The sequence below is a fragment of the Schistocerca piceifrons genome, chromosome 2 (assembly GCF_021461385.2).
Source record: "Schistocerca piceifrons isolate TAMUIC-IGC-003096 chromosome 2, iqSchPice1.1, whole genome shotgun sequence".
NCBI lineage: Eukaryota > Metazoa > Arthropoda > Insecta > Orthoptera > Acrididae > Schistocerca > Schistocerca piceifrons.
In genome coordinates, this window is record NC_060139.1 from 998,821,548 (window position 1) to 998,845,524 (window position 23,977).

At 43.1% G+C, this 23,977-nt stretch overlaps 2 protein-coding genes across 2 annotated transcripts in view; both read left to right on the forward strand.

The window, feature by feature from the left end:
* The window catches only part of LOC124777792, a 63,581-nt gene extending 43,573 nt beyond the window's left edge, over nucleotides 1-20,008 (forward strand). Inside the window, exon 2 of the mRNA XM_047253306.1 lies at nucleotides 19,338-20,008. Coding sequence (XP_047109262.1) covers nucleotides 19,338-19,841 — 504 coding nt within the window. The 3' untranslated portion in view covers nucleotides 19,842-20,008. The remainder of the gene's footprint in view (nucleotides 1-19,337) is intronic.
* LOC124777791 (H/ACA ribonucleoprotein complex subunit GAR1-like) lies at nucleotides 8,572-13,308 on the forward strand. The gene is made up of 2 exons (XM_047253305.1): nucleotides 8,572-8,643; nucleotides 12,541-13,308. The coding sequence occupies exons 1-2, from the start codon at nucleotides 8,632-8,634 to the stop codon at nucleotides 13,189-13,191; spliced, it is 663 nt and encodes a 220-aa protein (XP_047109261.1). The 5' UTR covers nucleotides 8,572-8,631; the 3' UTR covers nucleotides 13,192-13,308.
* Nucleotides 20,009-23,977: the final 3,969 nt, after the last annotated feature.

The following is a 23,977-nucleotide window of genomic DNA, read 5'->3' on the forward strand; positions in this document are numbered from 1 at the left end:
TTTTAACAAACGAATAATTGTTGATGTAGTATTCATGTTGAAGTTCGTAGACGATATATGAGAGGTGATCATGCAGTTTTGATTATCAGATAGTTCGAATGGCTCTGAGCACTATAGGCCTTAACATCTGAGGTCATCAGTCCCCTGGAACGTAGAACCACTTAAACTTAACTAAGCTAAGGACATCACACACATTCATGCCCGAGCAGAATTCGAACCAGCGACCGTAGCAGTCACGATGTTCCGGACTGAAGCGCCTAAACCGCTCTGCCACAGTGGCTGGCTTTAATTATCACTCCGATAAATAAAGTTGCGTATTACCTTTTTGCCAACTGTTTTAAACGTGGCAGTCTCTCAGCAGCCATATATAAGATTCAAAATAGGAATCACACAGCCAGCCGGTTGCAGATAACTTTGGTATATTGACCTAGGTTTAGACATCTCGGAAGGATGTCTTCATCAGAATGAAATATTTAGGAACCGTTAAGTTACTTTGCGAGCATGCACTGATCCAAGTTTAGAGCAGATATCCTCAAAGACAAAAATGAAACACGCTCCAGCCAATGGCACGTATGCCTTGCTGGGAACAAAACCAGGCTGATGCGTTCTCGCGATGACACTTAACGGTTTCTCAAAATTTCATTCTGATGAAAACATCCATAGAGGGTGCCGAAACCTAGGTCAGTGTACCAAACCTTTATTTGCAACCGGTCGCCTGTGCAACTGTTATGTTGGAATTTCTAGTTTGCTTGCAGACATAGTAGACACTCGCGCCGCAGTATTGCAGCACCTCCCTTCAGGAGCCAGAAATGAACACAGCAGCTTTTTGCCAAATCGATAAAACGTCATCTGGTAATTTTAATTTTCTGCTTTTGATGTGCACCAACATGTTATGGAAGCCATGCACCTTTCTAATTATTACACAGTGGTTAGGCGGCGCAAACGTTTCGTTGTCGTCGAACTAGTCCAAATGGCGAAGAAGGAATTCACAGGCGATTTGTCTGTGAACCGAGAACCGCAAGAGGAAGCCCTGCTAAAAAAGATCCATTAATCACGATCATGGTGGTAACAGAAAATGCGCAGTCATGGATCGGTTTTCAGCAGCTTGAAATACATTTGCAACATTGCAAATGTCGGCCCCCGCTGGCTTCTGCTACTGCTCGCACCCGCTCTGCCAAGCCGAAGGAAAAGTGCCATTCGCGTCACCTCAGCCCCGAGGTAAGGAACAAAACCAAGCAGTGAGCACACGCGGTTTCATCGCAATCTGAAAAACTAATGATGAGTAGTTTTTGGGGATTTCTGTGGTGTGGAGCTAAACGGTTATACTCCCAAGTGGAAAACCATTATGGAAATAGAGGATAGCCGTAAAAGAATATCGCACTTCTAAATTTTAATAGTATCAACTGTAAGCGTTGCAGAGTGTGAGGTAGAGGTCACATAGCTAAAGAATAACTCAAACAGTTTCAGATAAGCGCATTGCCGGTTGCTGCTTTGTCGTTTTCCCTCTTGCAGCGCCACTTAAGCCACGTACGCAAAATGGCGACTCCTAAGTATGAACCGTTTTGTGTTCTGCAGTTTACTATGTTTAAGTTTGATTGCCATCTCCCTATGGCAAAAGCATCCGCCGATTGTATTGTCAATTCGGGGAGGAGAAAGGGGGAGATTAATGTTTAGCGACCCGTTGACAACGATGTCTATAAAGACGGATTAGGGAAGGATGGAGAAGTAAATCGACCGTGCCCTTTCAAAGCAACCATCCTGCCATTTGCCTGAACCAATTTAGGGAAATCATGGGAAACTTCAGTCAACATGGCCGGACGCGAGTCTGAGCCGTCGTACTCGCGAACGCGGGTCCACCGTTCTAACCATTGAGTCACCTAGCTCGGTAGTCAGTTCGAAACGATTGGATGTGTGTCTAAAAGGGGAAAAAGCATGCGACGACCAGACGCGTCTGTAGAGGATGCTTACTTTGTGAAAGCATCTTATCTTCGTTGTCCTGGAAGTCTGTTCGGAAAGCAAGCCTTGAACTTCAGTTGCCAAAGACGACAGTGTGGAAGATTTTAAGAAAACATTTACACGTTTGTCCACACCTGTTACAGTTGATATTGTTTCTGTTGTTCCAGACTTGTGAACCAAAGTGTGGGAGGAATTGGATTTTTAGTTGAATGTGTGCGGTATAACTAAAGGTGCACATAATTATAATACATAAGAAAAACTAGGTTAGTTTACCTTCAATTTGATTTGTTATAAATAGCCTACAATACATTGTTATAGTATACCGTTGAAACTGGAACATTCTTTTGTGAACACTCTGTATCCTACCAGCATGTCCTGACAGGTCTAAGGAAGCCTGTTAAGACGAAGCGTCGTGGGGAATTGTAATAGGGGGCGTTTTTGCTCCGTGACAGCGCCACTGCTCATTCTGCACACAGCACAGTCCAGCATACAGCTTCTTTGGGCTATCAGACTACGCCCCTTTCCCCTCCCGTATTCCACTGACATGTCGTCCAGTATGTCTTCCTGCTTCCTCGCATGAAGAAACCCTTGCTTGACAGACAGTTTCAGAAGGACGTCGAGGTGATTTCCGATTTGGGACGCCAAGTTTCATAGTCCGACCTTGATTCTTTCGATGTGATAATCAGTACCTTAATTGTCCATGTAGCTCTATGTTTTAGATCTAAGAAACATTTACTGAACTTGTGGATAGCAATAAAAATACTTTAAACTCAATAACCTTTTCAATTATCATAGCCGTTCACTGTGGCCTAGCGGTTCTAGGCGCTTTAGTCCGGAACCGCGCTACTGCTACGGTCGCAGGTTCGAATCCTGCCTCGGGTGTGGATGTGTGTGATGTCCTTAGAGCCATTTGAACATTTTTCACTTGTCATAAACAATACAGCAGTTGAAAAAGTCAATAATGACGAGATGTTTCCGAAAACTATATATCTGCATGCAGGTGCTTCATCCGCAACTACTGCTTTCACGTCAGTGTAGACGCGGCCTCAGGATTATAACTGTTATATTTTCATGATGTGAATGGACAGCTACGGAGTCCCAACATGGATAACTTCCCGAATGCAGCGACTCCGTAACTGCCATCTGTATCATGAAAATACACTCCTGCAAATGGAAAAAAGAACACATTGACACCGGTGTGTCAGACCCACCATACTTGCTCCGGACACTGCGAGAGGGCTGTACAAGCAATGATCACACGCACGACACAGCGGACACACCAGGAACCGCGGTGTTGGCCGTCGAATGGCGCTAGCTGCGCAGCATTTGTGCACCGCCGCCGTCAGTGTCAGCCAGTTTGCCGTGGCATACGGAGCTCCATCGCAGTCTTTAACACTGGTAGCACGCCGCGACAGCGTGGACGTGAACCGTATGTGCAGTTGACGGACTTTGAGGGAGGGCGTATAGTGGGCATGCGGGAGGCCGGGTGGACGTACCGCCGAATTGCTCAACACGTGGGGCGTGAGGTCCCCACAGTACATCGATGTTGTCGCCAGTGGTCGGCGGAAGGTGCACGTACCCGTCGACCTGGGACCGGACCGCAGCGACGCACGGATGCACGCCAAGACCGTAGGATCCTACGCAGTGCCGTAGGGGACCGCACCGCCACTTCCCAGCAAATTAGGGACACTGTTGCTCCTGGGGTATCGGCGAGGACCATTCGCAACCGTCTCCATGAAGCTGGGCTACGATCCCGCACACCGTTAGGCCGTCTTCCGCTCACGCCCCAACATCGTGCAGCCCGCCTCCAGTGGTGTCGCGACAGGCGTGAATGGAGGGACGAATGGAGACGTGTCGTCTTCAGCGATGAGAGTCGCTTCTGCCTTGGTGCCAATGATGGTCGTATGCGTGTTTGGCGCCGTGCAGGTGAGCGCCACAATCAGGACTGCATACGACCGAGGCACACAGGGCCAACACCCGGCATCATGGTGTGGGGAGCGATCTCCTACACTGACCGTACACCACTGGTGATCGTCGAGGGGACACTGAATAGTGCACGGTACATCCAAACCGTCATCGAACCCATCGTTCTACCATTCCTAGACCGGCAAGAGAACTTGCTGTTCCAACAGGACAATGCACGTCCGCATGTATCCCGTGCCACCCAACGTGCTCTAGAAGGTGTAAGTCAACTACCCTGGCCAGCAAGATCTCCGGATCTGTCCCCCATTGAGCATGTATGGGACTGGATGAAGCGTCGTCTCACGCGGTCTGCACGTCCAGCACGAACGCTGGTCCAACTGAGGCGCCAGGTGGAAATGGCATGGCAAGCCGTTCCACAGGACTACATCCAGCATCTCTACGATCGTCTCCATGGGAGAATAGCAGCCTGCATTGCTGCGAAAGGTGGATATACACTGTACTAGTGCCGATATTGTGCATGCTCTGTTGCCTGTGTCTATGTGCCTGTGGTTCTGTCAGTGTGATCATGTGATGTATCTGACCCCAGGAATGTGTCAATAAAGTTTCCCCTTCCTGGGACAATGAATTCACGGTGTTCTTATTTCAATTTCCAGGAGTGTATAACCATAATAAACGTGAAGATGTATCTCGTCTGGGATGAAACCGTTAGTTGTGAACAAAGCAGTTTTTTACAGTTTTGCGGTTTTTGGAATCACCCAAGCATTCCTGACATTTTTAATCATTATAACGTTTAAGATAATTTCAATGTTTATTGAGAGTTGCGTGTTTTTTGCCATTTTTCAGAGTTCTGAATTTAATTTTTAATTTTTTTTCAAATTTTTGTTTCTTTGTAGGTTAATTAACGATATTTGTTTAAATGATCTTCGAGAATATCTCTGAGCTGTGGTTTTCCTCCCCAGAAAGTTGTCTGTACCTATAGAACTGAACACATAACATACCCACCACGCAGCACTGGCTAAACACCAACAAAGTGAAAGCGAAGATGACGATTTGTGTTAGAATATACAATAGCGCCGTGCTTAACGCCAAAACTGGGGCGGTACATGGTTACGAAAGCCAAAGATGTCACAATATTGTTGAAACGAGGATGATATCTAGCAGATCTGCAAGGGCGAAGAAATCTATTTTCATTACAGTGCTAGTACTAAACACTGGCTTGTAACTGTGGAAGAAATCCCAGAGATCGTACGTCTGGAGAACTGCACAGAATGAAAGGGAAACGCCAGAAGAAACTAAAAGCGCCTGTAGCGTAATTTAGTATTAAAATGTTAGAAGATAACTAAAGAAGTAAGTTCGAAAGTGAAGATATGCTAAAAATAAAGTGCGAATAATAAGTGTAGTTACTGAAAAAGAGTTAAAAGAAGGACAGTTTGGTGGGTCATGTGCTACTGCATACAAGACCAGCTAAAGTTGCGCAATGTGAGACAACGTCATTTTCTGAGGGGTAAAAACTAAGCGGTTCGATTATGTTTCTGTCAGTTATTTTCAAAAGATCATTACTATTATCACAGTTTCGTACGCCCCTAATACTGATTACATAAATTATCAATAATTACATTTTTTCAGCTACTACCATTAATGCAGTGGAGTTACATGTTCCTCACATAGTCCAGCCACTACATACATATCTTGTGATTTGTTCCGTACATTGCTGGTGATAAAGGTGAGACATACAGGTAACAAATGCTAAATATTTCAAGAAAACGTCTTCTCCAAGTTGTTGATAACACCAACGTTAGTTCAGAAATTGCTTCATTATTCGCTTCAAAACGAATAAATGAATTAACTGACAGCATAACACATTAATAACTACATAAAGGCTACTATAGTCCTGTACAAAGAATTATTATTATTATTAGTATTACTATTATTAGAGTGGTTTAGACACAAAGCATTAACAGCCTGAAGTCGCTCAATTTCTGTCAGTTCAAAAGTAAGGAGTGCAGCAAACAAGTGATTAGCAAACAGTCAGTATAGTAGTGTGAAGGTCAAGCAAGTACCACAATGGAGAGGAGTAATAAAGGAAAAGAATGTTTTGTAACAAATTTTTACCACCACTGTGCTTTCTTATCTGAGAAGGAATTATGGGTAGCACTTGCGATACCAGCCGGCCGAAGTGGCCGTGCGGTTAAAGGCGCTGCAGTCTGGAACCGCAAGACCGCTACGGTCGCAGGTTCGAATCCTGCCTCGGGCATGGATGTTTGTGATGTCCTTAGGTTAGTTAGGTTTAACTAGTTCTAAGTTCTACGGGACTAATGACCTCAGCAGTTGAGTCCCATAGTGCTCAGAGCCACTTGCGATACCACGGATAGCTTCATCATTCATTCCAACACACACACACACACACACACACACACACACACACGAACTAAATGTCATTCATCTTTCAACATTTTAAAAATAAAAGTGTTCCAATAAATGCCTTTCATTCCACAGTTTAGTTAGTGCTAAAGTTCGTGATAATGTGGGGACGGGGGAATGTCTGGGCTAATGTCTGATTGCACTCAAAGGTAATGAGCTAGACGGTGGCGTGATCGTCGATGAGGCTTTAAAGTGCCCTACGCGCATCGGCAGATCGTCTTGTCACCTCCATTAGCTGCTGGACGAGGTAGTGATTCTCGTGGAACAGCGGGGGAGTCGTTCGCATTTTCATAGTAGCTGTTTCCAATATCACTTGCATATGGAAGGTGTTGTGTTGGCAGAAGAGCCAACACCGTGTTATGAATGGAGGCCGAAATGCACGCGTTTTAGCTCACGCAGGCTGGCGTGAGGAGGGAAGAACTATACTGACGTGAGGTCTGGAACATGACAAGGAATTGGAATTCAGAAACCGAACGTAATTAGTTTCATACTTAACTTTAATCCATTGATGATGAACGTCGCTCTTGACGGTACATGATTCACAATATTATCTGTTCAGAATACATTCATAGTACCTGAATATGGCGCCTTGCTAGGCAGTAGCAAATGACGTAGCTGAAGGCTATGCTAAACTGTCGTCTCTGCAAATGATAGCGCATGCAGTCAGTGAACCATCGCTAGAAAAGTCGGCTGTACAACTGGGGCGAGTGCTAGGGAGTCTCTAGACTAGACCTGCCGTGTGGCGGCGCTCGGTCTGCAATCACTGATAGTGGCGACACGCGGGTCCGACGTATACTAGCGGACCGCAGCCGATTTAAAGGCTACCACCTAGCAAGTGTGGTGTCTGGCGGTAACACCACGGAAGGATGTTTGAGTTATAATTCGAGTTTGAAATGAGCACTGACAGGAGGGTACTATGCCCATTAGCTCAGCTAATTCGCCATATTGCTTGTGGATTTTAACCGTAGCAAAAGAAGGGAGAACACTAACTTATGAACGGTAGGTTTCACGGTTTAATACGTAAACACTTGTCATCATTAATATTAACGTGTCTCATCAGTTAATATTGGTCAGTAGTCTGACGGTGTTTGAGTGCATTGTGTTCAAATTTGTATTTCGACGTGCAGTGCGTCGTCAGATAGTTCCCCGACCTTTCAGTATTTTGTTTTCTGAGTGCCGTTAAGTTCTGTGTACTCATGTTTATGCCAACTGGGGCACTGTGTTTAAAAATAGTATGTGAACGGGTGCCAAAAAAATTCGTGCTAAATTTTTACTTTAAATTGTTTGAAAAGCAAATACATGTTTACAGCCCTGCCATTGTTAAGATTAATCATGTCTTTCCAATAGAGCGAGAGATCTTGGCTAACCTGCGATTCATGTAACGCAAGATGCTTTTGAATTTATGGAAAGTTGATTTAATCCTTCAATGCCTGATATTTTATCAGAGTATTGGTACAATATCGTTAACTCGCAGTTAAGAATATAATTTTATTCAATGGATCCCTGATTTAATACATCTTTTAGCTCCGTTATTTGGTTTTCAGATCGCAAGAAAGTATTTCTCCTGCCTTTAGAACATAAAGTATATTGTTCCTTATTTCAATTTTTATATAAGTTTTGTAATTCTTTCTTGTGTATGTGATAGATCACGCAAGAGTGTGATCCTCTGTGTGTCATAATAAGAATGTATGAGAAGGGAACGTTTTGGAAGGCGGGACCAAGTGATTGTTTTTGAAGCTTTTGTGAGATGTTATACTCCATAAACGCATTGTACCTGATTTAATATTTAACTGTATATGTCATACAGAAATATTCTTGTTTCCCTTGGTGGTATTTATTTTTGTTTTTCAAATTTGTAAGCTGGACTTTTTATTAGAGATATTTTCTAAAATAAAATTACGTAAAAAATTATACGTGTTTACTTCTCGGTATGTGCGTTTGGTACCATCCACTACTGAATTGACTGTGCATCCTTGTGATAATTTTGAGATAGCACACTCGAAGTCTAGCAAAAAAAAGTGCCAAACTGCGCTTCTAGTGAAAACTTCCGTAATCCGGGAATTCCCCCCCGGAGAACGCGTGTGTTAGTGTTAACTTTCAGCCAAGGAAGTGCTGCCTCGTACAATACGCTGGCGGAACAGAGCATGGCGTGCAATCTGCACCATCATGTTCGCCAAACCGGCTGCTGCGCCATGCTCGAAGCACTGCGCTACGTTTCGCTAATTGCCCATTTGGTGGGGGACCCGGAGGCAGCCCTATATAAGATGCAGAGAAACCACTCGGCAGCATCAGTCATTGCCTGCTCGCAGCCGACCATCTTCAGCAGCAGCAATGAGGATCCTGGTAAGTAGTAGCCACTGGTTTACAGTCATACATTTCCTGATAACTCTAGATTTCTAATTTTCTGTGTCGTTCTTGAGAATGAACTTACTTCGTACGTACGATGGTAGTTTGATAAGTCTGGTAAAAAGCAGGAGAAAATGTCTATTTCGTAAACAACTCACCTACTTCTCGATATAGTCTCCTTTTAGGGCTATACACTTGGTCTAACGTTCCTCCAGTCATTTCATCCCATCAGAAAAACAGGTACTGTCAAAATCTGAAAAATACTCGTTTACTGCAATTATCACTTCCTCATTTGACGAACATTTCTTCCCAAAAACCCAAGGATTCCAGTTAGTGAACAGGAAGAAGTCACTTAGTGCTACATCTGGTGAATAATGTGGAACCAATTCAAATCCCAATTCATGTACTTTCACCATTATTATCGCTCATATGTAGAATGGTGCATTATCCTGGTCAAAGAGTCGTTTTTAGCGTGCAAATAATCCTTTTCTTCAGCCATCGTAAGTTCCAAGAGATCCATCAAGGAAGCGTAATAGGTTCTAGCTGTGGCTCTGCCATTTTACAAGTGATCTATGAGGATTACTCTTTGAGAATCACAAAAGAAACAGTGGCCATAACCTTACCAGTTGAAAACATGGTCGTTGAATCCTTGGCACACTTTCACCAGCTTTTGTCAATTGTCTTGACTGCCATTTGGACATTGTTTGGTAATGATGGACCCAGTATTCATCAAAAGCCACATATCGGCGCAAAACGTCTTGCGAATGGTGATTAAACGTCGCCAGACACTGTGCTGAAATGTTCTGCCATATTAGTTTTCGATCGAATGTGAGCAATCGCGGCACCGACCTCGCGCACTCATTTTTCAAAGCCAATTCTCAGTCCAGGGTATTATGCACCCTCTGAACTGAAATGCTTACACTCTCAGGAATCGAAAAAAATGTTTATTCAGCGGTCTTTCATTTCATATCACTGGTTTTGTCAGTGGTTTTCTTTGTGGGACGTCACTTGGATGGCCAGAGCGCGCTTCGTCTTTAGTGCTAGTACGACCACTTCTAAATTAATTAATCCAAAAGTAAACAGTCTTCATTGATGGTGCAGAGTCTGCGTGAACTTCATCAGTCCGTAGTCCAACCCTTTGAATTAAAATGTTTTGTATCAGCACGTAACCCGGTTTTCTCCATTTTCAGTCTCAGTCGACTCACTGAGAAATTCAGACGGATGTCAACAAAGAATTGTGAGTTGTACATTGTTGAAATTCTTTAAACGATCCCTGGTATAATCACGCAACAAAGATGTACCATGCTGTCATGAAAATTTATCAGACTAATCAACCCAACCTCATGTACCAGAAAAAAAGACCTGCATCCAAATTTTTGCAGTTTTTTTCAGACCTTAAAGTATAGCCTCAGAACGGCACAGCTTTTTGTGATGTATCTTATAGTAATACAGAATACTAGATGAAAATTTATGGTGAGTTATAATAGACTCATTGGAGGCTTCTAGTTTTGCTTTTCAATGAAGTTTGAATGCTGTGTTTTTACCGCAATTTAACTGCCCATAAAATGACAGTCTTTAAGCTTCCATACATGAACGTCCAGTTCAGTACTGCATATTCACAATTAGAAAGAGATACACGAATCTGATCGGAAAGTTTATAAAATGCGGTTTGGACAAACAGTGACCAAGTGAAAAAGAAGTTTTGAGATTTTATTAACACAGATTTCTAAACAAAAAAGCAAGGCAAAACATGGTTATAAAATTCAAGATAAAATCAAATGTTACAATTATTTGAATTAACTATTATGGCTATAACTCTGCCGATGGTTTCGAAGGACTATTTCACTGACTGAAAATGCATTTTGAGTGAAACAGGTCCCTCCTTTCCGACAACATGGTCGTGGTGGTCTAGCAGAATCCATCTCGGGAGGACCGGATTCAAACCTGGACAAGGGTGGGGATTTTTCTTCGTTCCAGATCCTTCAGTTAGGGTTCAGGCCCAATTAGAAATCTGTCATAATTATTGCCATGGATCTTCCCCGGTAAAACAGGCGGCTAGCATGTCAGGCTCGCCAACCCACCCCCTCCTAGTGCCTAGTGCCACACCCATCCTAGAATTTCTGCTCTCTAGCTGCAGTGAGGCCAACAGCGCGGTCACAGGCTTGCGCTGCAGACTTTACCATTGCTTTGCCTTTTACCTTTAAGAGCAGAATGTAATGTTTCTGTAACTGGAAAACAACTGTGTTTTAACTCACGTTAATTGAGCGATGTTAACGGTAGCCGAGATTCATGACATTAGACTGAATTACTAGAACAAATACAGTTAAAACCCCCTTTATACAGCTTTATTTATGCCAAGAGGTATTCCCAGAATTCAGACATCCGTAGTGGGGAATCATACAGGGTGTCAAAAAGAGTCTAAAAATGGTTTATTAGAATTTTCCGCTACCGGTTACTTTTATTTGTTTTTTGTTTAGTTTAACAAAATTAAAACAAATAAAAGTGACTGATAGTGGAAAATTTGTAATTATTGAAATTTTTAAAATACTAAAATTCTTAAATTATTTATATTATTAAAATTAGCAATTATTACGAACTTCATGGTTCCAAAACGTAGCATTTCTGGCCTCAAGTAACAGACTGAAAATAATGTAAGTGTGTTTCAGGGCAGGCTGAGCTGAGAAATAATAGTTACGAAAAAAATTTGGCACGTTGCGCAGTTTACTAGTTAATCTGCATTAAACTTAGCCAATCTGGCCAATGCACGCCAAGATTCAAGCGGCCTGCCAGAGCTGGTGTCGCCAAACGTGCGCTTGGGCATGATTTAGTAAAATAAGACAGCGATACAAAAATGGCGTATGGCACAGTAGTAAGGATCAAACCCGAGCCAATGGCTGGGGAATCTCGTGCATTATCATCTACGTTATGAGAACAAGTGACGCTAATTGTATCTGGCTGGCCCCTTGGATCTGCGCGCAACGGCCTGATAGGCTAACTTCAGTGCTAATTAACTAGGCGCAACATATTGAGTTATATTTCCAAACAGTTACTCCTAGCACAACCTACCTTCTAACACATTTACAAGCTTTTAGAACTCTTTATATTCCGTGTGTCTCTCCTTAGAGTAGGCAGGCGCATTTTCTCATATGATACGTCCTGTTTCGCTTTTGCAGTGTGCAGCTGGAGTCATCCCACACAAATGTCGCTCATCATATCTTCCAAGCGATGCCCAGTGTCGACAGAAAGCGTCGGTATGGTCCCCGTTACAAACAAAATAATTTTTAAAGAGGAATTTTATGTGCCCATTCGATATAACGGTATCGAAATAGTCTTGCGCGATATTTATTTTATCGATATGTATTAACAGGAATAGTAAAACACGAAGAATAACAATTAGTCTCCACCTTGCAGCAGCGCCGCTCATTCGCTACTGGAGTACTGGTTATTCTTAGTTACCCTCTCTGTTACTGCATATCGATAAAATAAATACCCCAATAGACTAATTTTGAGAGCGCTCTATCGAATGAGCAAGTACAATAGGCTTTAAAAAACATTTTCTTTGTAATGGAAACAAACCGATGCTTTCCATCGACAATGAGCGTTGCACGATAGACGAAGTGAGCTGTGTTTATTTCAAACACGAAACTGCAGATGTCTGCCCAAACACCACAGAAAATGCTCCTGACTACTCTTAGGAGATACATGCTATACATACTGCGTCAATCGAAGATAAAGCAATATAAAAAATGCTTGGTTGCTGTATTTCTTCGCCTTTTAGTTGAAAGATTTGATAATATGCTGGCAGATAGCGAATGAGTTATGTGACCTGTCAACATGATTAAATGCTGGTAAACATAATTCTTTTGATATATTTTCCATTAATGTGACTTTCAGGTGTGCGTGTTCCTGTTCGGACTGGCTCTTGCCGAGGAGAAACAAGTCGAAAAACGTGGTCTGGTTGGATCCCTGGGCAGCTACGACCACGGAATAATTAGCGGTTATGGTGGTGGCTACGGAGGTGGGTATGGAGGCGGCTATGATGGCGGCTATGGTGGAGGCTTTGGAGGCGGCTATGGAGGCGGCTATGGAGGTGGCATCAGCTCGGCTGTTGGAGGCGCCAGAGTGACCAACATCGCCATCACCAAGCAGGTCCCCGTTCCATACCCAGTAACAGTGCAGCGTACTGTCCCAGTACCAGTCAAGGTTCCTGTCACAGTACCAGTCAACAGGCCGGTACCAGTGCCCGTCCCACAGCCGTACCCTGTCCCCGTGCAGAGGCCAGTCCCAGTACCCGTGAGTGTCCCTAGCCCAGTCCCCGTACCAGTACCACAGCCTGTCGTCGTCAACCAGCCGGTACCTGTCGTCGTGGGAGGCGGAGCTGGTATTGGCGGAGGTCTCGGAGGTGGCTACGGCGGTGGCTATGGCGGCGGGTTCGGTGGAGGCTACGGTGGAGGCTACGGTGGTGCCATCGGCGGTGGCTACGGCGGTGGTTACGCTGGAGGCATATCTGGAGGCTATGGAGGCTACGGGAAATACAGCCACTAACATCAGCAGCTCACCCCAACATCTCAAACAATACATGACACCAGAGATTCATCTTTCATTCTTCATACCTGTTTGTAACTATAACGGAAAATAAAGCCAAATGATTAAAAAAAGTTAGTTGTTTCGTTTTTGGGTTACGGATTTGAAATAGAGCAACTGCAAATGCAGGATGATTCAGACAGATTTCAGTTGTATATTACAGACAAATTATGAAAGATAGAAACACATTGCACATATCAAGGGATAGAGGAAGGTTCAAAGTGTTATGTTCTCATAGACACCACACCATACATTCAACATGAACACGATACGTTGCTCGAGAAATATCTAGACAGAGGTCCATTTCATTCCACAAACGAATCAACAGGTCTGTCTACTCAGCATGAGCTACATGCATTGGTCAACAAAAATCGAAACGATAATCCATTTCTTTCCACAAACGAATCAACAAGTCCCTGTTTAGTCAACAGGGGCTCAACGTGTTGCTCGAAAAACATCGAAACTGTAGTCATTTCATTCCACAAACCAATAAATACGTCCCCATTCGTTGAATTTACTTCTTCACCCATTCGATTTCTAAGATCCTGAAGAGTAGCTGTCATTGGTGGGACGAAACCCTGCCTTTTATGTATCCCCAAAAATAAAAATCGCAAGGTGTGAGGTATGGTGACCTGCGAGGCCTAAAAACAATGAACAAGGTCTTGTTGTCCATCACTTCAAATACAACGTTGTGGGATGTTGTTGTTAAGATAACGCTAAACCTCAACATGAAAGTGAGTCGGGACGCCGTCATACATTAAAATAAAATCATTAGAATCTTCGTGAAGTTGAGGAAACAACTAATTTTGTATCACGCCCTCGTATGGCATTCCTGTCACAGTTTCCTCCAGAAAGAGGAAAGATAAATAGGTGCACAGATATGGCACGGAACACATTCAGTTTTGCTGAGTCTCTTTCATGTTCCACGACGGCGAAAAGATCTTGTGACGCTCAAATTTTTACATTATGGTGGTTTACTTTACCTGACAGATGAAACACCGATTTTTCTGAAAAGATGAGTCGTTTCAGGAAAACTGAAATCCGAAATTCGTACCATCTATTACAGTTACCGCTACGAAAATGCTGCAATAACTACAGGTTGTATGGATTCACATACAGACGTCATTTCAGAACATGCCACACTGTTGTTTGAGAACGCTGAAATTCGAGGCCTGCCCGTCTTGTGGACTTCCGAGAACTCCGTGTGAACGCATGTCGGATATGCTTGAAATTTTCATCAGGTGTTTATGGATGACCAAAGCTCTTCCCTTTGGATATGCGGCCAATTTCGAAGAATTTTTTACGCCAGTCATAAATCCGCTTGTGCAGAGGCGGTTTCTTGTTGATTCGGCGGCGGAATGCACGCTGCACTGGAAGAATGAATTGAGTTCACGCCAATCCCAACGCACGAAATAATTTCGCTGGTGGCGTAGTCGCCATATTGTTACAAACAAACAGCAGCGCAACCATGTCAGAACTTTAAACCTCCCTCTATCCAGTGACATGCACAATGTGTTTCTATCTTTCACGGTTTGTCTGTGTTAAACAACTGAATCCGTTCTTTCTTTTTTGAATCAGCCTGTAATATATTGAGCATTTCCAGAAACATTACAAATAGTATCACATTCATCTACAGCAGCAACAACTGCTGGTTTATCTCACTTGATTGAACACAACGTCTCTTTGTACTTCCGGGCACTCTAACGAAACGGTCACCTTATTTCAGTATAAATATTCATACACCTGAAATTTAGCGAATTTATTTCATCTTTTCATCCGTGAAAATCGAAATCACTTTTAGAAAACAAACTGTGTGTTCATTCGCACTCTTTTAAGAAGGCAATCGTGAGAAACTTCAGTAATGTCGATGGATTTCAGATGAAAGTGTGGCTATAACGTCCTGAAACCAAGCACTTTATTGTATCACGTGCTGTCAGCAGATTTTTATACTCAAAAGAATTACCTTTGAGTACTGAAATACCTTTTTACTGACAGCAGGTAGGTTTTATTGATGATTCCAGTACACTGCATTATTCCCCACACTTCTTGTTAAAAAACCCTATAATTCAACATAATCTCCATCCAATGCGACGACTTTGCCCCTTCTTACTGGGAGCGCTTGTGTGCTCGAATTGTTTTACTCTACCGGTCGATGTAGAAGACAACGTCTCACTGCATCAATAAACTACCCATCATCCACGTTCTGCTCCCCACAGAGTGCATCCTTCATTGGGCCAAACCGATGGAAGTCGGAAGGTGCAAGGTCTGAGCTGTAGGGTGGATGAGGTTCTGTCAGCTCCTCTCGGATACGCAGACTCGCGTGAGACCTTGCGATGTCCTAGAGAAGGAGAACTTTGTTTACATTTTTGGGGCAGCGAACACGTTGAAGTCGTTTCTTCAGTTTGCTGAGTGGACCTGTGTGCAGTCGGCCGGTGCGAGAGAAATCGGATAGTTTTGCGCGACCTTGTTCAATGATGACAAACGCTCACTGTTAGGTCTCCGCAGACCTTCTTGAATGCTCTGGTTTTCCGCCAAAAGAAACTCAATGAAGCTCTCTGCTTGGCACTCATCTCCGTTACAGGCTCCAATTTCGAAGGCTAATACAGCGCTGCCACCTACCGGAACTTCATGAAACTGCAGAGGCTAAAGCGGGAATATTCCATGATGTCCCACAACAAATTCTGCATTTTTTCAACCGAAATTGGGTGAGAAAAAAAAGTGTTACATTGCTTACTGAACGCCTCTCGTACATAAGTACCTGAAAATCGCCACTAAAAATAGCGACATAGCTCTTCCCAGTCAACATGGAAATAAATATCAATGAAAGTGGCTCGAACGTATTTACATATATTTCGAATTAGATCATTGGCTAGTTCAATTTCTTCAGTCAAAATTGAGTTTTTGTGGTTTTTTTTTCACAAACACTCGTAATCTGGTGCATTCACTTAGTCTAGAACACGTAATTTCGCTTCTTCAATTGTAGCTTTCCCGAGACGTAAAATTTGTGTGGTAAACTGCAGATATTACTCTACTCACAAATGTTTCGTAAGGGAAATCTTTTTCTGCGTAAGTTTTTTTTTTTTTTTTTTTTTTTTTTTTTAGCGTACAAACTTTACATCTCGATCTAAGATAGTTGTGTCCATAACTACCATACCTGTAGCGAACCGTTACTAAGGACACCATTGGATATTACTTCCACCTTACAAATAAGTGGAATATAAGTTGCTACCGTACTTTGCAGACTATTAGGAGCACTTTCCCCTTCGAAAAATTGCCCGCTAAATTCGGGTCTGTCTTGTAGTTGAAATTAACATAAAAAGGTCCAGTGTTTGAAAAATTCCCACCAGTCTTTTAAAAATGGCCCCATATTCGATGCCGCGGGGAACCTACCTTTGTCTGGAACATCGGATTAAACTGGCAACAGCAATGCACCGATGCGACGAACGTGAATTGCAGATATTGGCAAGCTTGATAACACTGTCCACCTCCCGGCCCGCCATAACAAACCCAGAACATTATTTAGCCTACGGTGCGTCACTGCAGTCTACGGTGACAGTGGACTTGAATTGAAAGTGATTTGTGCTATCGGTAACACTATCATATTCTTGTTAGTAGCTAGTTTCGTAATGGAAAACGGATGAGGGGTTAACCACAACATGAATTCACATCGGAGGGAACTTTAAAACGGCCTAAAATCAGACAAACGTCTCAGTGGATAAAACCGCTGTGGCGCAGAGTGCTCAGCAGGCAACATTGAGTTAGATTGCCAGCAGCAGTGCGCCGATGCGACTAACATGAGTTGCCGGCATTCGAAGCTTGCTAACACTGTCTCCCTCCTGACCCGTCGTCAAAAACCCAAAACACTGACCTATGATGCGTCATTGCAGTCTGCGGTGCCAGAGTACTTCAACTGAAAGTTATTTGTGTTTTCGGTAACAATATAATACTTTTGTTAGTAGCCAGTCTCGTGATGGAAAAAAACCGAAATGTATTCTTATGATGTGGGCTACAAATTGAAAATAACTGCACATGCAGAAGAACATGAAAACAGAGAAGTTGAGCGTCGTTTCCGCCTTCCACCAACAGAAAAAACCGTTCGCAGCTTGCCAGCTAGTAAAGAAGAAAAAAAGTGAGGAAGACTGAATGTGCAAATAGAGGACAGGATTGAATGCAATATGGCCAAAACTAGAAGAATATGGTTTTCAGGGACTGTAAAGGACACTTCGTTTTTATAAAAGAAGAAATAATAAAAATGTCATTTAAAAAAAGTACTTAAAATTAAGACCCGTTTTATACCCCTTAGTGTCTTAGATTCTGTAAAATACGGAAAATGTTTATAATTTTCTTCTGCGATGTAAGTGAAAAAGGTAGCTTGGAAATGGGCTAGGGAGTGATATTAGTTTATAGCTAAATCATGAATAATAAAAGCAGCCTACGCAGATAACTGACTCCCCTCAAGAAACTCACAGCGTTTGTGGACCCATGCGTACAAAGGTCTATTAATAAAAAAATGTGTTATCACATTCTCACGAAGAATAAAGGGAGACACATTTTCTTGGTCAGTAATAACTATCGTGTGAACTTGTATCCATGTAAATCATTTTAAGTTTCTTAAAGATGGCTTACGTCTCTAAGGAGCAAGCATCGGTAGACAAGTTCTTCAGTTTCAGGACAGACATTCTACAACAGTATATTCCGAGTCAGCGTTTTCCTTAGTTCTGGATTAAATCCCTTGTTTAAAATGTGTTTGCTTAAAGATGTTTGCACCTCTTTGGCACTTCTTAGTTTAGCTGTGACTATGACAGTCATAGTAAACACGTACAACTGAAGGAAAAATAGGTTACAGTTCTGCAAGTTATACGATAAGCAGAGTGATTCCCTATAGAACGAATTTTTTTTTTCTGTTTGATGGAAGGATACCAACAAGAAAATTTACACAAAGAAGATCGGTTCGGAAAAGTTCCTGTCAGACTAGCTGCTGCAAGTCAATGAGAGTTAATAGTTTTCTCTAGTTAAACCTTAAGATAGATGTAATCTCTGTTAACAGGGAAAGGTTCCCCGAGTGGCTTGCTGAAATAAGAACCGCTATGCGCTTACCATCTCTGCAAATAGTTCGACTGCTGAAGACAAAAAACTTGTGACATCAGAGTTCGTGTTTTGATACATTCTTATTCAGAATTACAACACTGTCTCTCCGGCCTCAGGCCCCTCCATATCCACCGTTAGTAGGCTATACTTGGCCACCACCTCCATCATGGCCCCTTAGGCCCAGTGTTGAGTGATGTAATCGTACATTTATCACAAACAGTTTTTAAAAAATGTTATTCGAAACGTCGAGGAATTTGGACTGGTTAAGCCAATAGGCTTCCCCTCAGTGTATCCTGGACGTCTTTTGCTATTGTAAGGAAGTACTGCTAAACATTTCCAAAGACGCTCTTTTCATATTAACTCAGATTGATTTGTGTCATTTAAGTTAAGAGAATTAAACAGGTTGCGACGTACATATTTGGCGACACGTATTATTACTAGAAATTTTCAGTGCATAATTTGGATAATCTTCGATACAATTTTCGTACTAAATTGGCATTAGTCATTACCATTCTATCTAATGATCAGCGTACCGGGTGCAATAAAAAATAAACATTTTGATATATTTATTTATAGTCTACATGGAAAAGCAATATTGCCGCCTCTCAGTTTCACTTAGTTTCTCAGATAAACGGCTTAACTTTCTTTATTGGTTTTATTTTCTGTCACAGTCACATAGGATTTCTGCGAGAAATTAACGGTTTGCGCCGTCACCGGACATCTTTACATCAGCCGAGGGAGACAGCAGTTCACTCCCAAACACTTTGAGGAAATGAGGGAAACCACCTTCTTATGACCTCAGGACGCCTGAAACCGATAACGCTTTGTTGGCATTATATGTGACCAGTGTCAGAAAACAAAATAATTCTTAAAAAGAAATCTAAAAAAATCACTTTTATCTCTAACAGGGCCGTGATGTTAATTCTACCGATTAATTGTTAAGACTGCTGCAAGAAGATAGCTGTAAGTTCCATCACATTTGGAGATAAACAGATGGTATGTCCTAATACTTTTTTCAGGTGTGCTTGCTCCTGTTCGGGCCGGCGCTAGCTGAGGAGAAACAAGGGGAGAGGCGTGGATTGGACGGCCACCTGAGTAGCTATCGTGGCGGTGGAAACCGATCGTCTACCGACCACACACTCGGCACCAGCAGCGCCATTAGTTATGGGAGCGGCTATGGAGGCGACTACAGACGCGGTTATGGAGATGGTATCAGCTCTGCTCGAGAGACCAGAATTGCAATCACCAAGCAGATCCCAAGCCAGTACCCAGTAATAGAGCAGTCCACTGATCAAGAGACAACCACTGCTCCGATCTACTTACCAATAATAGTGGCCTACCCACCGTACACTGTCCGTCTGCCTATGAAGAGGCAAGTCCCAGTTCCCGCCCCTGTCCGTCACACATATGTTGTACCAGTAGCTCAACCTGTCCCCATGGGAGGAGGTGGTGCTAGCGGTCTCGGAGGCGGATACGGTGGCGAATTTGGTAGAGGCAACGGTAGTGCCTTCGCTGGTGGATAGGGTGGTCACTACTCCGGAGGCATCTCTCGAGGCTATGGACTCTACGGGCAACACAACCACTAACATTATAAGTTGAGCTCGACATATTGAAAAAAAAGTGATGCTATATTCAAGTTTTTAATTTCTTTTTTAAATGTAACACAAAAGAAAGCAAGCCATAAAGCAAAGTATCATTGATATTTAACTGATTTTATTTCAGCGAGGTATGGCACCTTATCCAACTTGTTCAGTGATCCACAACCAATCCCATTTTTGTTTGGAGCTTGACCACTAATTAATTCTGAGTGATACAAAAGTCTCGGAGCTTGAAAGTGAGAATTTCTTTCGGCTATTAATTTATTTGAGACATGGGTTATCATTATGATTCATCTACATAATACAGAGGTACCAAATTCATTAACACTTAATCTAAGAATACGTCCAAACACGTAGACTGTGAACAGATCCAATGGACAGTCTGCGGTGGGGTGGAGGACTGAGAGCTACATAGGCCTGTAAGTATCCCTTAAATCCAGCCTAGTCGTCAAATATGACGTGTCTAGGAAAAATGCTTTCTTGAATCGCTAGACAAGATAAAAACAAATCGTACTAATGAGTTTTATCACAAAATGAAAAAGATTACAATAATTAACTTTGTAATTACACAGATATGAAGCTAGCAAAAGGAGACCTACGAAATAAACAAGCTAAATAAATGTAAATGTCGCGTGACTAGGGCCTCCCGTCTGGCAGACCGTTCGCCGTGTGCAAGTCTTTCAATTTGACGCCACTTCGGCGACTTGCTCGACGATGGGGATGAAAATCATGATGATTAGGACAACACGACACTCAGTCCCTGAGCAGAGAAACTCTCCGACCCAGCCGGGAATCGAATCCGGTCCCTGAGGATTGACAGTCTGTTGTGCTGACCACTCAGCAACCGGGGACGGACATAAACAAGCTTCTTCAATATAAACGATTCCTGTATTTAAATTTTTTTGTCATCAGTCTACCGACTGGTTTGATGCGGCCCGCCACGAATTCCTTTCCTGTGCTAACCTCTTCATCTCAGAGTAGCACTTGCAACCTACGTCCTCAATTATTTGCTTGACGTATTCCAATCTCTGTCTTCCTCTACATTTTTTGCCCTCTACAGCTCCCTCTAGTACCATGGAAGTCATTCCCTCATGTCTTAGCAGATGTCCTATCATCCTGTCCCTTCTCCTTATCAGTGTTTTCCACTTATTCCTTTCCTCTCCGATTCTGCGTAGAACCTCCTCATTCCTTACCTTATCAGTCCACCTAATTTTCAACATTCGTCTATAGCACCACATCTCAAATGCTTCGATTCTCTCCTCTTCCGGTTTTCCCACAGTCCATGTTTCACTACCATACAACGCTGTACTCCAGACGTACACGCATAAATTTCTTCCTCAAATTAAGGCCGGTGTTCGATATTAGTAGACTTCTCTTGGCCAGAAATGCCTTTTTTGCCATAGCGAGTCTGCTTTTTATGTCCTCCTTGATCCTTCCGTCATTGATTATTTTACTGCCTAGGTAGCAGAATTCCTTAGCTTCATTGACTTCGTGACCATCAATCCGGATGTTAAAGTTTCTCGCTGTTGTCATTTCTATTACTTCTCATTACCTCCGTCTTTCTCCGATTTACTCTCAAACCATACTGTGTACTCATTAGACTGTTCATTCCGTTCAGCAGATCATCTAATTCTGCTTCACTTTCACTCAGGATAGCAATGTCATCAGCGAATCGTATCATTGATATCCTTTCACCTTGTATTTTAATTCCACTCCTGAACCTTTCTTTTATTTCCATCATGGATTTCCCGATGTACAGATTGAAGAGTAGGGGCGAAAGGCTACAGCCTTGTCTTACACCCTTCTTAATACGAGCACTTCGTTCCTGATCGTCCACTCTTATTATTCCCTCTTGGTTGTTGTACATATTGTATATGACCCGTCTCTCCCTATAGCTTACCCCTACTTTTTTCAGAATCTCTAACAGTTTGCACCATTTTATATTGTCGAACGCTTTTTCCAGGTCGACAAATCCTATGAAAGTGTCTTGATTTTTCTTTAGCCTTGCTTCCATTATTAGCCGTAACGTCAGAATTGCTTCTCTCGTCCCTTTACTTTTCGTAAAGCCAAACAGATCGTCACCTAGCGCTATCTCAATTTTCTTTTCCATTCTTATGTATATTATTCTTATAAGCAGCTTCGATACATGAGCTGTTAAGCTGATTGTGCGATAATTCTCGCACTTGTCAGCTCTTTCCGTCTTCGGAATTGTGTGGATGATGCTTTTCCGAAAGTCAGATGGTATGTCGCCAGACTCATATATTCTACACACCAACGTGAATAGTCGTTTTGTTGCCACTTCCCCCAATGATTTTAGAAATTCTGACGGAATTTTATCTATCCCTTCTGCCTTATTTAACCGTAAGTCCTCCAAAGCTCTTTTAAATTCCGACTCTAATACTGGATCCCCTATCTCTTCTGAATCGACTCCTGTTTCTTCTTCTATCACATCAGAGAAATCTTCACCCTCATAGAGGCTTTCAATGCATTCTTTCCACCTATATGCTCTCTCCTCTGCATTTAACAGTGGAATTCCCGTTGCACTCTTAATGTTACCACCGTTGCTTTTAATGTCACCAAAGGTTGTTTGGACTTTCCTGTATGCTGAGTCTGTCCTTCCGACAACCATATCTCTTTTGATGTCTTCACATTTTTCCTGCAGCCATTTCGTCTTAGCTTCCCTGCACTTCCTATTTATTTCATTCCTCAGCGACTTGTATTTCAGTATTCCTGATTTTGCCGGAACATCTTTGTACTTCCTCCTCCCATCAATCAACTGAAGTATTTCTTATGTTACCCATGGTTTCTTCGCAGCTACCTTCTTTGTACCTATGTTTTCCTTCCCAACTTCTGTGATGGCCCTTTTTAGAGATGTCCATTCCTCTTCAACTGTACTGCCTACTGCGCTATTCCTTATTGCTGTATCTATAGCGTTAGAGAACTTCAAACGTATCAGGTCATTCCTTAGTACTTCCGTATCCCACTTCTTTGCGTATACAAGTGCTATACAAGTATACAAGTGCTAATCTAGAAGCTACTCTTCAACCGTGCCGCGAGCACTCCGGCGTGGCGCTTATGTTCTCTTCTCCTAGGGGCCTCTGCTGTCGCATTGTCGTCCTGGAGAGGCGTCGGACAGCGTACGATTGGCTGACGTCTTCTTCACAGTCCTGCTCCATCGCTCTCCACAGGAGTGCTGGCTCTTGACTTTACGCCGTAACATTCCCCCCCCCCCCCCCTCACACGCACACACACACACACACACACACACACACACACACACACACACACACAAGCAATGGACCGTCGCCGTATAAGGAGCACGACAAGGGGAGGGGAGGCTGGAGCGGACAGCGTACGATTGGCTGACGTCTTCTTCACAGTCCTGCTCCATCGCTCTCCACAGGAGTGCTGGCTCTTGACTTTACGCCGTAACATTCCCCCCCCCCCCCCTCACACGCACACACACACACACACACACACACACACACACACACAAAGCAATGGACCGTCGCCGTATAAGGAGCACGACAAGGGGAGGGGAGGCTGGAGCGTGGACGTTGCGATGGATTGGAAGCTGTTGCTGCAGGGGACGGCAGAAGTCCAGTCGTACTCCCATATTTGTCCCCCAGAAAACGCTCAAAATGGTACGCGTCGACCTCCTGCTTCATTCCTGGTGTTTGCGGTGCGAAGTATAGACATCTGCTGCTTTCAGGTTCTGACAAATGGTTCCGCTTCGCGTTTGACGAACGGTGCACTAGTTAAATTCTGTATGCCATTGCGTTCACAGAATGTTTCAAATTCATTTGACGTGAACTGAGGGCCATTGTCCGACTCTATGACTGCAGGCAAACCTTCAAGGTACAAAACGCTGACGTCGTTGAGTTCATTGGCACAGCAAAAGGAATCTTGGTATAACAGTCTACCGCAATCAGCCAACGACTGTTCCAAAAAGATCCCGTGAAGTCTATGCGCACACGTCGCCATGGTGATTGCGACGTAGGCCAAGCGGAGAATTTTTGTGGCGAAGCGGACTGAGTTTCCGCACATGCGTGACACTGTGA